This window comes from Anomaloglossus baeobatrachus, chromosome 1, assembly GCF_048569485.1.
Source record: "Anomaloglossus baeobatrachus isolate aAnoBae1 chromosome 1, aAnoBae1.hap1, whole genome shotgun sequence".
Taxonomy (NCBI): domain Eukaryota; kingdom Metazoa; phylum Chordata; class Amphibia; order Anura; family Aromobatidae; genus Anomaloglossus; species Anomaloglossus baeobatrachus.
Genome location: NC_134353.1, coordinates 724,749,130 through 724,766,453, shown reverse-complemented (window position 1 = coordinate 724,766,453; position 17,324 = coordinate 724,749,130). Strand labels below are relative to the sequence as shown.

The window sequence follows — 17,324 nt, the reverse complement described above, 5'->3', positions numbered from 1 at the left end:
GACAACATGGCACAAGCAGCTAGCCACAGCAATGATAAGGGTCTGGTTGCTAAAACAAATATAGCAAATAAAAGATGGGACAGTGACAACACAGGCATGCCTGAACTTTATTTCTTAAGCCACAGCATACTGGCTTCAGCTTATATAGCAAAAACCTGCTGACAGATTCCCTTTAAGTTCCCTCCCAGCCTTTTCTTTTGCAAACTAAACATCCCTAGTTCTTTTAGCCGTTCTTCATAGGACATGGTTTGCAGACCTTCTACCATCTTGGTTGCTCTTCTCTGGACTTGCTCCAATATATCGATGTCTTTCTTGAATTGGGGCACCCAGAACTGTACACAGTATTCCAGGTGGGGTCTCACCGGGGCAGAGTATAGGGGAATAATTACCTCTGAATCTAGATTCAATGTTTGTCTTGATACATCCCAGAATTTTTCTCACCTTTTTAGCTGCAGCCCCACACTAATCTGGGATCTACTATTATGCCTACGTCCTTTTCCTGTGGCATCGCTTACATCTATTCCTCTCATACTAGATATGCTTTTAACCCAGAGGTGGGATTTCTCGCAGTTAAAGAGAAACTGTCACTAGATTTGTGCCCTATAAGGCTGCTTTCACACATCCGGCTTGAGCTCTGCGGCTCAATCCGGCTGTGCAAGCTATGCAACGGATGCGGTGAACACACCGCATCCTTTGCATAAGTTTTTCCTTTGCGGCCAGTCCGGTTTTTGCCGCTTGCGGCATGCTACTGAGCATGCGCAGTGGCAAAAACTGCATGCGGCGGCCAGATGCGGTTATTGCCGCATCCGGCCGCCATAGGCATACATTGAAAAATGTGACGCATCGGCCGAATGCGGCGCGATGCGGTTTTTTTTTGCCGCACGAAAAAACGTGCCAGGCAACGTTCCATCCGGCCGCCGCATCGGCTAAATCTGCCGCATGCGGCAAAAAACGGACCGAACGGGAGCCCATGCGGCACAATGCGGCACTAATTAAAGTCTATGCAGAAAAAACGCAGCCGGCAGCAAAAAAAACGGTTGCGATTTTCCTGCAAAGTGCCGGATTGTGCCGCATTGCTGAAACCGGAGGTGTGAAAGCAGCCTAAGCTGCAGCCACAACCAGTAAGCCCCTATATACAGAATTCTAGAATACTGTATACAAGTGCTCAGGCCACTCTGTATAACATAAAAACATTTATTATACTCCCCTTCTTATTATATTCACTGGGTCCAAAGGGCATCACTGGTCCAAGTCCAGGGCATCCTCTCTGCCATCCATTGCCATCCTCTTTCCCTCCTTCGTGTGGGTGACGCGTCCTACGTCATCCACAAAGTGTCCTCCATTGCGCTTCTGCACACTTCTCTCTTCCTTGCTGAGGGCAGATCAAAGTATTGTAGTGTGCATGCGCGGGCGGTCTTTAACCTTTCCCCATGCCTGCGCATTACAGTACTTTGCTCTGCCATCAGCAGGGAAGAGAGAGGGCTAAGATAAGTGCGCAGAAGCGCCATGGAGGACACTGTCTGGATGATGTAGGATGCGTCCTCCACAAAGAGCATGGAAGGAGGAATGCGATGGACAGAAGAGAGGAGGCACCTGATCAAAAGCAGCGACGCTCATCGGATCCAACCGCAGGTGAGTAAAATATAAAAGGTTTTTTTTATGTTATACAGAGCGGCCTGGGCACTTATACAGTATTCTAGAATGCTCTATATATAAGAGCTTACTGGTGCTGGTTACAGGGGTTAAATCTGGTGGCAGGTTCCCTTTAAACACCATTCTGTTTGCCTAAGCCCACTGTTTGAGTCGCTAGACCAGACCTGGGCAAGGGGCGGCCCGCGGGCCACATCCGGCCCGCCTACTCTCTGTGACCGGCCCGCCTGTCTTCAGCCAGTGCAATCGACCCGGGCTGCTGCGTGCCGGGCAGGGAGCGATCCTGCAGCTCCGCACAGTGTAGGCAGCGGAACGCAGGAATCTCTCCTCTGTTCCCTGCCGACACTTTCTCTGTGACACACGCGGCGCGCCCTGATGACGTCAGTACTGCGCGGCGTGTGTCATTTCAAAAGTTCCCGCCGGGCAGGGTAAGAAGTGGCACAGCATTTGCCTTCACGGAGAGAAGCAGCGGCGGGGACCCCTCGCAGAACAGCATCGACGCAGCCAGGGCCCGTACAAGAAAAGGAGCAGCTCAGCGGGGGGGCCGTACGGAGGTGCCTGAGGACAGGGACAATAAGAATGGAGAGGTAAGTGGTGACTAATAAGCTGAGGAGGGGACAGTGGGGGAGGGTGGGCGGAACTGGTGACTAATATTGGGGGTGTAGTGGTGTAGTTTTACAGGTGTAGTATATGGTGTTGTGTATATAGTGGTGTAGTATATAGTGGTGTAGTACATGGGGTGTAGTGATGTAGTATATTACAGGTGTAGTATATAGGGGTGTAGTATATGGGGGTGTAGTATATGGGGGTGTAGTGATGTAGTATATTACAGGTGTAGTACATGAGGGGTGTAGTATATTACAGGTGTATATAGGAGTGTAGTATATTACAGGTGTATTATATGGGGGTGTAGTATATTACAGGTGTAGTATATAGGGGTGTAGTGATGTAGTATATTACAGGTGTAGTATATAGGGGTGTAGTGATGTAGTATATTACAGGTGTAGTATATAGGGGTGTAGTGATGTAGTATATTACAGGTGTAGTATATGGGGATGTAGTGATGTAGTATATGAATCGTGTAGTGATGTAGTATATTACAGTTGTAGTATATGGGGGTGTAGTGATGTAGTATATTACAGGTGTAGTATATAGGGGTGTAGTGATGTAATTACAGGTGTAGTATATAGGGGTGTAGTGATGTAGTATATTACAGGTGTAGTATATGGAGGGGGTTTAGTGATGTAGTATATTAAAAGTGTAGTATATGGAAGGGGTGTAGTGATCTAGTATATTACAGGTGTAGCATATGGAGGGGGTGTAGTGATCTAGTATATTACAGGTGTAGTATATGGGGGTTTGTAGTGATGTAGTATATTACAGGTGTAGTATATGGGGGTGTAGTGATGTAGTATATTACAGGTGTAGTATATAGGGGTGTAGTGATGTAGTATATTACAGGTGTAGTATATAGGGGTGTAGTGATGTAGTATATTACAAGTGTAGTATATGGAGGGGGTTTAGTGATGTAGTATATTACAAGTGTAGTATATGGAGGGGGTGTAGTGATGTAGTATATTACAAGTGTAGTATATGGAGGGGGTGTAGTGATGTAGTCAGGGCTGTGGAGTCGGTAAGCCAAACCTTCGACTCCGACTCCGACTCCTCAAATTCTCTTGCACCGACTCCGACTCCGACTCCTACATATATTGCTTATAGTTAGGTGAAAAATTTATTGTAGTACATGAATATGTGTATGTGAACATTAGACATTTAATAATTTTTATGATACAATAATCAAGATATTTGGATAGAACATAAAATATATTTATTGGATACAACTTTAGAACACAAAAAACTGTAATAAATTGTAAATATGTAATACACTATGTAATATACAGTAGATTACATATATATCTTGTGTGTGTATATACACTGTGTATATATATATAATATTACATATTTACAATTTATTAGTTTTTTGTGTTCTAAAGTTGTATCCAATAAATATATTTTATGTTCTATCCAAATATCTTGATTATTGTATCATAAAAACAATTAAATGTCTGATGTTCACATTATACTACAATAAATTTTTCACTTAAATATAAGCATTATACTAAATGTTATTATTTAGTAAAATATTCAGCACATTCTGCATTGCACTCCTGTCCCCAATTTATTATATATTTTAGGAGTCGGAGTCGGTGCATTTTATACCGACTCCAACTCCGACTCCGACTCCACCAAAATGAGCTCCGACTCCGACTCCACGACTCCGACTCCACAGCCCTGGATGTAGTATATTACAAGTGTAGTATATGGAGGGGGTGTAGTGATCTAGTATATTACAAGTGTAGTATATGGAGGGGGTGTAGTGATCTAGTATATTACAAGTGTAGTATATAGGGGTGTAGTGATGTAGTATATTACATGTGTAGTATATAGGGGTGTAGTGATGTAGTATATTACAGGTGTAGTATATAGGGGTGTAGTGATGTAGTATATTACAGGTGTAGTATATAGGGGTGTAGTGATGTAGTATATTACAAGTGTAGTATATGGAGGGGGGTGTAGTGATGTAGTATATTACAAGTGTAGTATATGGAGGGGGTGTAGTGATGTAGTATATTACAAGTGTAGTATATGGAGGGGGTGTAGTGATCTAGTATATTACAAGTGTAGTATATGGAGGGGGTGTAGTGATCTAGTATATTACAGGTGTAGTATATAGGGGTGTAGTGATGTAGTATATTACAGGCGTAGTATATAGTGGTGTAGTATATGGAGAGGGTGTAGTATATTGGGTAGAACTGAGGTAATTATATTAGTCCGCCCCTCTAAAACCATCACAATTTCTCATGCGGCCCCATGGGAAAATTAATTGCCCACCCCTGCTCTAGACCCTTTTTATGCCTCTGCTCTGTGTATATATTTCTGTTTCTTCGGATACTTTTTATACCAGCCTGATGAGACCTGAGCAGTCTTGAAAGCTTGCTTCCTAACATCATTTATTTTAGTTAGCCATTAAAAAGGTATCACAACTACCAGCTTATAATTGTGTTTCTGTCACTGATAGCAATCATTACATCCTTATGAATACTCTCTCCTCTCTAGTGTTGACTATTCCTCCTATCTTCATAGAAAAACAGCCAAGATTCTGGTGACTTGTCCTTAAGTCTATGGCAGGGGCTGCTTGCAGTAAAGCCGGCACACTTGGAGACATGGAGAACTGCGGCCGTTCTGTCCCATTGTAGCTCCAGCCTCAATCCCCAGGTCCCTCCCTGACTAATCCAGCTGTGCTCCAGACCCCCGCCGCCTCCAAAGATCTCAGCGGAGGGAAAAGGAAACCATTTCCTGCAGCAGAGGATTTCCGCCTTTATTTTACTGGGGTCAGGGAAGTGCCTGCATACATGTGTAATAAGACGCACGCTTAGCGCCAGTACAGCTTACACCATGTGATGGCGGACACAAGGCGAATTTGACCTACACTCACCATGTCGTACATTGGCAAAGGGCTCAGGCGGAAGACCCCCCAATGCCACCTTATAATGACTGTGCAAAAAAAGGTTATGGCTCACAACCGCGGATACCGAGACACCAGCCGGCGGCTTATCCCAGCAAATAATGACCAAAAGAGGAAAATGTCTGGAAAATCAAGTAACATATGAAGATATTAGTTGGGAAATCCATAAAGGCTACAGACACGGCCACCCCTACTGTACGGACAGAGTAATACCCGCCAGTGACACGCACGGTGGGGACGCGGCAGGTCAGGGACGTCTCTACTGTACGGACCAAGTCACACCCGCCAGTGACACGCATGGTGGGGACGCAGCAGGTCGGGGTTGTCTATACTATATGGACAGAGTCACACCCGCCAGTGAAACGCACGGTGGGGACGTGGCAGGTCGGGGACGTCTCTACTATACGGAAAGAGTCATACCCGCCAGTGAGACGCGACAGGTCAGGGTCATCTCTACTATACAGAACGAGTCATACTTGCCAGTGAGACGCACGGTGGGGATGCGGCAGATCGGGGGCGTCTCTACTATACAGAACGAGTCATACTTGCCAGTGAGACGCACGGTGGGGATGCGGCAGATCGGGGGCGCCTCTACTATACGGACTGAGTCATACCCGCCAGGGAGACGCAAGATGGGGGAGCAGCAGGTCAGGGTCGTCTCTACTATACAGAATGAGTCATATCCGCCAGAGAGACGCACGGTGGGGATGCTGCAGGTCGGGGGTCATCTCTACTATACAGACCAGGTCATACCCGCCAGAGAGACGCACGGTGGGGACGCGGCACATCGGGGCACCTCTACTATACAGACAGGGTCATACCCGCCAGAGAGACGCACGGTGGGGATGCTGCAGGTCGGGGGTCATCTCTACTATACAGACCAGGTCATACCCGCCAGTGAGACGCACGGTGGGGACGCGGCAGGTCGGGGGCGCCTCTACTATACGGACAGGGTCGTGTCTACGCCTCCTTAATGGATTTTCTAATAAGTCGGTATCTCCCTTTCATTCAGCGGAGCTGTCCCTTGTGGACACAGAACATACAATAAGGAAACATGCACAGGACCTCGGCCGCCCCGTCCTGCCCCGGTATAAGGCCGCCCTACAGCAGCCATCAGTCTGCACATGGACTTTGTATAGAGGAAGCGCAGGAATCACACAGATCCTGCAGGAAACAGGTGGAGAATGCGACAATTGTCAGCATCTGTCGCACAGAATGTCCCAGCGCCCCTCCCCCGCCCAGGTGGGGGTCTCCGTACACAGGCGCCGGCTGTGGGCACTGCCCGCTATACAGAGCGGCGGCCAATGTCTCCCAGGCAGAACCGTTACTTCCCGACGCCCTCCGCACTTACCGCTGACAGCTCGGTCAGCCGGTCCCTCATGCCCGTACGTCCGCTCGCCCCTGGCTCGGAGCTTGTTTACCGGTGCCTGTCCGGAGGGTTGCCGCCTACTTCCCTCCGCCCGGTACCACAGCAACCACCGCTGTTGGGAGTAGCAGCAGGAGGGGATAACACAGCAATTACGCATGCGCATCATCCATTCGCTTTTTTTCTCTTTTTGCCAAGTAGGAGCAACGCAAGGGAGAGAGGGAAGGCGTGGTGATGTGAGTGCGGCTGCGGACACAAGGGGGCGCCGGAGAGCAGGGCGCACAGATAACACCCCCTATGTGTGGAGATGGAGGGGGCACAGGCTGAAATCACTAGTCTGCAGTAATGTATCTGTATAGGTGGAGTATAGAGAAGATATGGGTCCAGGCAGTGTTATCAGAGGACGTACAGAGAAGCTACAGGTCCAGGCAGTGTTATCAGAGGACGTACAGAAAACCTACAGGTCCAGGCAGTGTTATCAGAGGACGTACAGAAAAGCTACAGGTGCAGGCAGTGTTATCAGAGGACGTACAGAAAAGCTACAGGTCCAGGCAGTGTTATCAGAGGATGTACAGAGAAGCTACAGGTCCAGGCAGTGTTATCAGAGGATGTACAGAGAAGCTACAGGTCCAGGCAGTGTTATCAGAGGACGTACAGAAAAGCTACAGGTGCAGGCAGTGTTATCAGAGGATGTACACAGAAGCTACAGGTCCAGGCAGTGTTATCAGAGGACGTACAGAGAAGCTACAGGTCCAGGCAGTGTTATCAGAGGACGTACAGAAAAGCTACAGGTGCAGGCAGTGTTATCAGAGGACGTACAGAAAAGCTACAGGTGCAGGCAGTGTTATCAGAGGACGTACAGAAAAGCTACAGGTCCAGGCAGTGTTATCAGAGGACGTACAGAAAAGCTACAGGTCCAGGCAGTGTTATCAGAGGACGTAGAGAGAAGATATAGGTCCAGGCAGTGTTATCAGAGGATGTACACAGAAACTACAGGTCCAGGCAGTGTTATCAGAGGACGTACAGAAAAGCAACAGGTCCAGGCAGTGTTATCAGAGGACGTACAGAGAAGCTACAGGTCCAGGCAGTGTTATCAGAGGACGTACAGAGAAGCTACAGGTCCAGGCAGTGTTATCAGAGGACGTACAGAGAAGCTACAGGTCCAGGCAGTGTTATCAGAGGACGTACAGAGAAGCTACAGGTCCAGGCAGTGTTATCAGAGGATGTACAGAAAAGCTACAGGTCTAGGCAGTGTTATCAGAGGATGTACACAGAAGCTACAGGTCCAGGCAGTGTTATCAGAGGATGTACACAGAAGCTACAGGTCCAGGCAGTGTTATTGTAACACCCTGGAGTCGAGGGTTTTTATACCCGACTCGTCGCCGGGCCGGGGGTCGCAGATCCTCTGCGTCGTCGCTGGCCTGGCCTGGTTTCATGACCCCGAGACGTACAGGAGGGGAGGAAGGCGGTGGATGGGAGGAAGGATGGAGGATGGGGGTTGTAGTGACGGTGAGGAAACTCTTTTTAGATCGTGACGCCACCTGTGGTCCATCGTCAGAGATGGGCCGCCGCTGCGGGTGCTGCTCTCTGGGGCTGATGATGAAGGTCGCAGCCAGGATGGTGTCACTCCACACAGGCGGAGCGGGGTTACCCCGGGGAGGAAGATGGAGGACGGACGGGGGTGGTGGTAGTCCCCGTTGGTGCCGCAGTGCTGGGCGACGACACTGGCAAAGGAGAGGCAGAGACAGGGACTGCAGTTCCAGGTCTTTTACTCACTGGTAGTTCAGGCGCTGCCCCAGAGTACCGGTCTCTGCCACGATGGGTTTCAGCCGATCCCGAATCCGTGGAAGGTCGGGTCCAGTGTGTGTCAGCCTATGGACCCTTCCTCCTTTGATGTGCTAAGTACCGGATCCCCGTGACGTGAAGCACTTGGGGATCCCGGTGTCAGTAAAGTGTCCCGTCCTGTATGCTGATAGCACGGTTCCGCCATGGGACCGGTCGAAGACCTCAGCCCCGGATCTTATATGCTATTTGGCTCCAGGAATAGTGGAACAGGTCAAGTGACTTTTCTAGCCTGTTCCCGCGACCCTTGCAGAGTTGGTAGACAACTTGAAGTATGCCTGCTATAGGGTTCTGTACCCCGAAAGCGCTGGTCCTGTGGAAGCAGCCTCCTGCTTCTCCCCAGCGACTGTGTTGAAATGCCTTGGTCCACAGAGCTGTCTCGCAGCACGTCCGGTCTGCTGAGGATGTACAGAGAAGATATAGGTCCAGGCAGTGTCATCGGAGGACGTACAGAGAAGATATAGGTCCAGGCAGTGTCATCAGAGGACATACAGAGAAGATATTGGCCAAGGCACTGTTATCAGAGAACGTACAGAGAAGCTACAGGTTCAGGCATTCTCACCAGAGGACCGTACAGAGAAGATATACACTACAGTTCAAAAGTTTAGGGTCACTTAGATATTTCTTTATTTTTGAAAGAAAAGCACATTTTTTTTTTTTTTTTTAATGAAGCTAACATTAAATTAAACAGAAATACACTCTATACATTGTTAATGTGGTAAATGACTATTCTAGCTGCACACTTCTGGTTTTTAATGCAATATCTACATAGGTGTATAGAGGCCCATTCCCAACAACCACCACTCCAGTGTTCTAATGGTACATTGTTTTTCCTAACTGTGTTAGAAGGCTAATGGATGTTTAGAAATCCCTTGAAAACCCTTGTGCAAGTGTGTTAGCACAGCTGAAAACAATTTTTCTAATTAAAGAATCTATAAAACTGACCTTCCTTTGAGCTAGTGGAGAATCTGGAGAATTACATTTGTTGGTTCCATTAAACTCTCAAAATGGCCAGAAAAAGAGAAATTTCATGTGAAACTCGACAGTCTATTCTTGGTCTTAGAAATGAAAAATATTCTATGAGAGAAATTGCAAAGAAACTGAAGATTTCCTACAATGGTGTGTACTACTCCCTTCAGAGGAGAGCGCAAAAAGGCTCTAACCAGAGTAGAAACAGAAGTGGGAGGCCGCACTGCACAACTGAGCAACAAGACAAGTACATTAGAGTCTCTAGTTTGAGAAATCGATGCCTCACAGGTCCTCAACTGGCAGCTTCTTTAAATAGTACCCGCAAAACGCCAGTGTCAACGTCTACAGTGAAGAGGCGACTCCAGGATGCTGGCCTTCAGGGTAGAGTGGCAGAGAAAAAGCTGTATCTGAGACTGGCTAATAAAAGGAAAAAAATAATATGGGTAAAAGAACACAGACATTGGACAGAAGAAGATTGGAAAAAAGTGTTATGGACAGACGGATCGAAGTTTGAGGTGTTTGGATCACACAGAAGAACATTTGTGAGACGCAGAACAACTGAAAAGATGCTGGAAGAGTGCCTGACCCTATCAGTCAAGCATGGTGGAGGTAATGTGATGGTCTGGGGTTGCTTTGGTGCTGGTAAAGTGGGAGATTTGTACAAGGTAAAAGGGATTTTGCTCCATTTTGCTACACCATGCCACACCCTGTGGACAGCGCTTGATTGGAGCCAATTTAATCCAACAACAGGACAATGACCCAAAGCACACCTCCAAATTATGCACAAATTATTTAGGGAAGAAGCAGGCAGCTGGTATTCTATCTGTAATGGAGTGACCAGCCCAGTCACCAGACCTCAACCCTATTGAGCTGTTGTGGGAGCAGTTTAACTGTATGGTACGCAAAAAGTACCCATCAAGCCAATCCAACTAGTGCGAGGGGCTTCTGGAAGCATGGGGTGAAATATCTGCAGATTACCTCAGCAAATTAACAGCTAGAATGCCAAAGGTCTGCAAAGCTGTAATTGCTGCAAAGGAGCATTCTGTGATGAAAGCAAAGTCTGAAGGAGAAAATTATTATTTCAAGTAAAAATCATTATTTCTAACCTAGTCAATGTCTGGACTATATTTTCTATTCATTATGCAACTCATTTGATAAATAAAAGTATGATTTTACATGGAAAACACAAAATTGTCTGAGTGACTCCAAAATTTTGAACTGTAATGTAGATCCAGGTAGTGTTATCAGAGGATGTACAGAGAAGATATAAGTCCAGGCAGTGTTATCTGAGAACATACCAACAGGTTCAGACAGTGTTATCAGAGGACATCCGGAGAAAATATAAGTCCTGGAAGTCGGGGGCGGGACAATCGCGGTCGCTGGGGTCGCCACTGCGACCTGCCCGGGGGCTCATGCAGCCTGAAAAACTCAGCACTTGTTTCAGCTTAATGTGCGCTTATGTGCGCAGATCCAGCTGAAATGTATTTCAGCACTGACCATCTGGTCCCTGCGCTGCGAATTGCGGCGTCACAGGAGGCAGCAGCCATTGCTAACACATGTCCCGGCTACTTAAGCAATTGCTTATTCCCTGCTCTCCACGCCCACAATCCCGCCCACATCTTTCCACTGAAGCCGGTGGTGAGAGGTGGGTGGGATTATGGTCACAGTGATCACCCGGTCGCTGGCTTTGAGCATCTGCTGGGGATGGATCCCCCACTGGGCTCCTGACAGTCTGTCCTCCAGCATACAGCACATATGCTGCATGTTCCATCCATCAGAAGAGGGGAGAAATGCTGAGCACAGCCATCCCCTACACTCACTGCTCCGGAGCCTCACAGGAGTAAGCCCCGCCTACTGGGAGTAATCCCCGCCCACTGGCATGGAGCTGCTGTGGAGTCTCAGGCTTGTGTATTGAGTGCTGCAGAAATATGAGAGACTTCTGAGGAGATTCTATTCCTCTCTGCCACTGCCATTGCTCTGTAGTCGGCAGTACCAGGAGGCTCCAGACGAACACAATGCAACCTGAAGTGAGTACTGGAGCTCCCTGAATGATGACTTTAGCCCCTCTGCCCTCTTCTATCCTCCTATTTGCCTCTCACAGCTGAACTCTTCTGCCCCTTCCCCACAGCTGCACTATCCAGCCCCCTCCCCCACAGCTGCACTCTCCTGCTCCCCTCCCCCACACCTGCACTCTCCTGCCCCTCTCCCCCATAGCTGCACTCTCCTGCCCCCTCCCCCACAGCTGCATTCTCCTGCCCCCTCCCCCACAGCTGCATTCTCCTGCCCCCTCCCCCACAGTTGCACTCTTCTGCCCCCCTCCACCACAGCTACACTCTCCTGCCCCCTCCACCACTACCTCTTCTATGCTATTTGCCTCTCACAGCTGCACTGTCCTGCCCCCCTCCACCACTACCCTCTTCTATCCTCCTATTTGCCTCTCACAGCTGCACTGTCCTGCCTCCCTCACAGCTGCACTCTCCTGTTCCCCTCCCCCACAGCTGCACTGTCATGCCCCCTCCCCCACAGCTGCACTCTCCTACCCCCCTCCTCCCCTATTCTCTTCTATCCTATTTTCCTCTCACAGCTGCACTGTGATGCCCCCTCCCCCATAGCTGCACTCTCCTGCCCCCTCCCCTACTGCCCTGTAACTGATGATATGCCTCACCGCTGTCCTGTGATGATGGCCAGGTCTCCTCATCTTCATGGTTTTCTGTCAGACATCCAACTTGCTTATTTCTTTGTATGTACAAAATGCTGACATATACAGTATATAAAGAGAAATCTAGTGTATATGGCTGTATTTGTGTCAATGTGTACATGTGTTGCATTTTTAAAATGCAGATACTAAAAAAGTAGAATTAATACTAAAGGCTAAAAAACCCTCTTAAAAATACCAAAACTCGTGTACCATTAAAAAAAACAACTACCATTTTTAGACGCAACATGAATAAATCTATAATGTTATTTAAAGGACAAATATAATGTACAAAAAAAAAGATGGATAGGGCTATATACCAGCATGGGGGACAAAGATACAAGCATGGGATGGGAAAGCTGGGTGCTGAGGGAAAGAGGCTCTTTCCTTCAGCACCCAGCTTTCCCATACTCTGGTATACATTTTTCCCTCAGCTCTCAGCTTTCCCAAGCTCTGATATCCCTCAGAACCCAGATTTCATATATTCTGATATCTATCTTGTTCTCAGCGCCCAGCTGATGCTGGGTGCTGGATCACCCACACATGCTCTGCTATACATCTTTCTCTTAGCACTCAACTTTCCCATGTTTTGCTATACATCTTTCCCTCACCACCCAGATTTCCCATGCTCCGATATCAAGGGCAAACTGGGTGCTGAGGGAAAGTTGTATAGCAGAGCATTTGAAACCCGGGTGCTGAGGACAAGATGGATATCAGAACATGGAAAGCTGGGTACTGAGGGGCAAAAGGGATATGGGAGCATGGGAAAGCTGGGTGCTGAGGGAAAGAGCCAAGTCTCAGCTTAATCATCCTGTAACCGAGGGGGGCCCTGGTCCTAATTTTGCAACGGGGCCCATCGAACTCTAGTTACACCACTGCTGGAAGTGTTACCAGAAGATGTACATAGACTATGTAGATCCATGCAGTGTTATCAGAGGACATACAGAGAAACTATAGGTCCAGGCAGTGTTATCAGAGGATGTACAGAGAAGATATAGGTCCAGGCAATGTCATCAGAGGACGTATAGTGAAATCTTTAGTGATGATGCCATTTTTTTTTTATTCACCTTTGGATCACTTTTTTTCAACATTATTCCCATTATTTTATTTTTTTTTAAATGGCATTCATCTTATAGTTATGGTACGGTTTTATAGGTTGGGTCGGACTCGTTACAGATGTGGCGATAACAATTGTGCACTTTTTTGTTTAGTTTATATATAAAAAAGCATTTTTAATGGTATAAAAATGAATGTTTTATCTATATATATAATTGCCTTATTCTGTCTGTCTGTCTGTCTGTCTGTCTGTCTTGCTCCAAAATTGTGTCCTTACGGTGACACAAAGCTGATTGGTCGCTGGGCTCGCCATGGCCCCGCCCCCCCGCACGGATTGGCCCTCGCTCAGGCTGCGCCCCCATACGGATTGGCCGGCCGCTCGCCCAGGCTCCGCCCGCCCCACAGATTGGCCTCTCGCCCCGGCACCCTGCAGGCATTGGCAACTCGGCCACGCCCCGCCCCCCTCACGCAATGCACGCTTGCTCTGGCCCCGCTCCCCCCCACGCATTCCCCGAACCGACACGGTCACGGAGCTACAACTACCAGGTGAGTACTGTACCCCTGGGAGCCCACATCAGCGTACGCCGCCAAACCAGCCGACACATACCCTCGCATTGCTGGGGCTGGCCGGCGTATGCTGGTGTGGGCTCCCGTGCGAGCGGGGGACGAGATGCGCTGGTAACCATGGTAGCATAGTTACCAGCGCATCAAGGTCATGCAGCGGCGAAAAATACACACACGCACACACATAACAGCACACACACACACATACACACACACATCAGATCACACTCACTCTCACACACACACACACACACACACACACTCTCACACACACATCACATCGCATCCACATACTCACAACATCCTGGGATATCGCTTGCTTCTCGGCGGCGATATTGTGCTGTCAGCTTCCAGGACCTGCCGGAGGATCACATGGCCAGAAGCATGTGGTATCTCCGGATGTTGTGAGTATGAGCGCGTATGTGCAATATCGTCAATGTGTGTGTGTGTGAGTGTATGCGATCGGGTGTGTGTGAGTGTATGCGATCGGGTGTGTGTGAGTGTATGCGATCGGGTGTGTGTGAGTGTATGCGATCGGGTGTGTGTGGGTGTGTGTGAGTGTATGCGATCGGATCTGTGAGTGTCGGCAGAGGAGCACGGCGTGCTGGAGGAGGCTGGGAGGAGAGAGGCTGATCCTGGGGAAGGCTGGGATGGGGAGGCTGAGAGAAGAGAGGCTGATGCTGGGGACCGAAAAGGCATCAGCTGGGGACAGAAAAGGTTGATGCTGGGAGGAGAGAGGCTGATGCTGGGGACAGAGAGGCTGATGCTGGGGACGGAGAGGCTGATGCTGGGATCAGAGAGGCTGATGCTGGGATAAGAGAGGCTGATGCTGGGATGAGAGAGGCTGATGCTGGGATGAGAGAGGCTGATGCTGGGAGGAGAGAGGCTGATGCTGGGAGGAGAGAGGCTGATGCTGGGAGGAGAGAGGCTGATGCTGGGGGAGAGAGGCTGATGCTGGGATGAGAGAGGCTGATGCTGGGGACAGAGAGGCTGATGCTGGGAGGAGAGAGGCTGATGCTGGGGACAGAGAGGCTGATGCTGGGAGGAGAGAGGCTGATGCTGCGGGTAGAGAGGCTGATGCTGGGGACAGAGAGGCTGATACTGGGAGGAGAGAGGCTGATGCTGGGATGAGAGAGGCTGATGCTGGGGACAGAGAGGCTGATGCTGGGAGGAGAGAGGCTGATGCTGGGATGAGAGAGGCTGATGCTGGGGACAGAGAGGCTGATGCTGGGGACGGAGAGGCTGATGCTGGGATGAGAGAGGCTGATGCTGGGATGAGAGAGGCTGATGCTGGGATGAGAGAGGCTGATGCTGGGAGGAGAGAGGCTGATGCTGGGGGAGAGAGGCTGATGCTGGGATGAGAGAGGCTGATGCTGGGATGAGAGAGGCTGATGCTGCGGGCAGAGAGGTTGATGCTGGGAGGAGAGAGGCTGATGCTGCGGGTAGAAAGGCTGATGCTGGGAGGAGAGAGGCTGATGCTGGGATGAGAGAGGCTGATGCTGTGGGTAGAGAGGCTGATGCTGGGAGGAGAGAGGCTGATGCTGCGGGCAGAGAGGCTGATGCTGCGGGTCGAGAGGCTGATGCTGGTGCAGCATGGGGGATGGAGCACGATGGGGGGTGCGCAGCATGGGGGATGGAGCACGTTTGGGAGTGCGCAGCATGGCGCATGGAGCACGTTTGGGAGTGCGCAGCATGGCGGATGGAGCACGTTTGGGAGTGCGCAGCATGGCGGATGGAGCACGTTTGGGAGTGCGCAGCATGGCGGATGGACCACGTTTGGGAGTGCGCAGCATGGCGGATGGAGCACGTTTGGGAGTGCGCAGCATGGCGGATGGAGCACGTTTGGGAGTGTGCAGCATGGGGGATGCAGCACGATGGGGAGTGCGGAGTATGGCGGATGGAGCACGTTTGGGAGTGCGCAGCATGGCGGATGGACCACGTTTGGGAGTGCGCAGCATGGCGGATGGAGCACGTTTGGGAGTGCGCAGCATGGGAGATGGAGCACGATGGGGGGTGCGCAGCATAGGGGATGGAGCACGATGGGGAGTGCGCTGCATGGGGGATGGAGCACGATGGGGAGTGTGGAGTATGGTGGATGGAGCACGTTTGGGAGTGCGCAGCATGGCGGATGGAGCACGTTTGGGAGTGCGCAGCATGGGAGATGGAGCACGATGGGGGGTGCGCAGCATAGGGGATGGAGCACGATGGGGAGTGCGCTGCATGGGGGATGGAGCACGATGGGGAGTGCGCTGCATGGGGGATGGAGCACGATGGGAAGTGCACACCTCCCCCCAACACACCACACACACACTGGGAACCACAAACAACTGCCCTATACAGATACACACAGACAACACTGCACACACAAATATACGCACATACCGCACAACACACACATTGCACAAAACATACCTCCCCCCAAAACACACCACACACACACAAACCGCGCAACACACACACAACGCTACAGACACACAGCGCTCCACAAACAACGCAACACACATACAACACCGCTCTCACCCCCCGCCACACCCAGACAACACCCAGAACATGTACAGCCCCTACACAGACACTTGGTAACTACACACAACAACATCTATATATATATAACAAAAATCATACATGAACAACACAATATGTAAATTCTAGAATACCCGATGCGTAGAATCGGGCCACCTTCTAGTTTATTTATATTTGTAAGTAATATTGTCTTACAATTAGCACCATATAGAAAATTGTCCAACATCTTGTAGTAAAGTCCCCATCCTTGTCCTCATCCTGTATTAATGTGCCTATTCTTGTCCTCATCCTGTAGTAATGTGCCCATCCTGTAGTAATGTGCTTATACTTGTCCCCTGTAGTAATGTGCTCATCCTTGTAGTCATCCTGTAGTAATGTCCCTGTCACAATTCCTCTCTGCAGAGCATTTTGCCTTTGGAAATGCTCTGCTCCACTTTCCTATCTTAAAAAACTAGTTGTTTGTTTGACAGCACAGGATTCCATGTTGGTGCTGATTACTCAGGTTTCCCACCTGTCCCGACTCCTCTGTGCAGAGCATCTTGCCTTTGGAGATGCTCTGCTACAAATTCCTGTGTTACCAACTAGCAGTGTGTTTGACAGCTCAGGATTCCGTTAGTCCTGATTACTCAGGTGTCCCACCTTCCTGGTAATTGCTCAGGCTTCTTCACTGATCATGCTCACCCAGGACCTCGCCAGTTGTATTTTCTGGTACTGCAGTTGTGTTATTGCCTTGTGTCTCTCATAGTGTTCTGATCTTTGCTCTCTGACCCCAGACTGTTATTTGACTCCTCTCTGCCTGTCCCCTGTACCTTTTGTGACCTCCTGCCTTTTTGACCTCGGACCATTACATGACCACGTCTCTGCTTCTACCCTGAATCTATTACGTGCTCTCCTGGATTTCTGACCCTCAGATATTGAATTGACTACGCTCCTGTTTTCTTCTTGTGCTCATACGCGTCCTGCCATTACCAGACTTTCCTGACTACTCCTCCGTTCATACTTTCCATAAGTAGTGGCTAGCATCACAGTCCCCATCCTTGTCCTCATTCTGTAGTAAAGTGCCCATCCTTGTCCCCAGCCTGTAGTAGTGTCCCCATCCTGGTCCCCATCCTATGGTAATGTTCCCATCCTTGTCC

At 49.4% G+C, this 17,324-nt stretch overlaps 1 protein-coding gene across 1 annotated transcript in view; it reads right to left on the bottom strand.

The window, feature by feature from the left end:
• Window positions 1-6,691, bottom strand: part of STX2 (syntaxin 2) — a 94,991-nt gene extending 88,300 nt beyond the window's left edge. The window contains exon 1 of the mRNA XM_075322195.1: window positions 6,528-6,691. Coding sequence (XP_075178310.1) covers window positions 6,528-6,557 — 30 coding nt within the window. The 5' untranslated portion in view covers window positions 6,558-6,691. The remainder of the gene's footprint in view (window positions 1-6,527) is intronic.
• Between the last annotated feature and the right edge of the window lie 10,633 nt (window positions 6,692-17,324).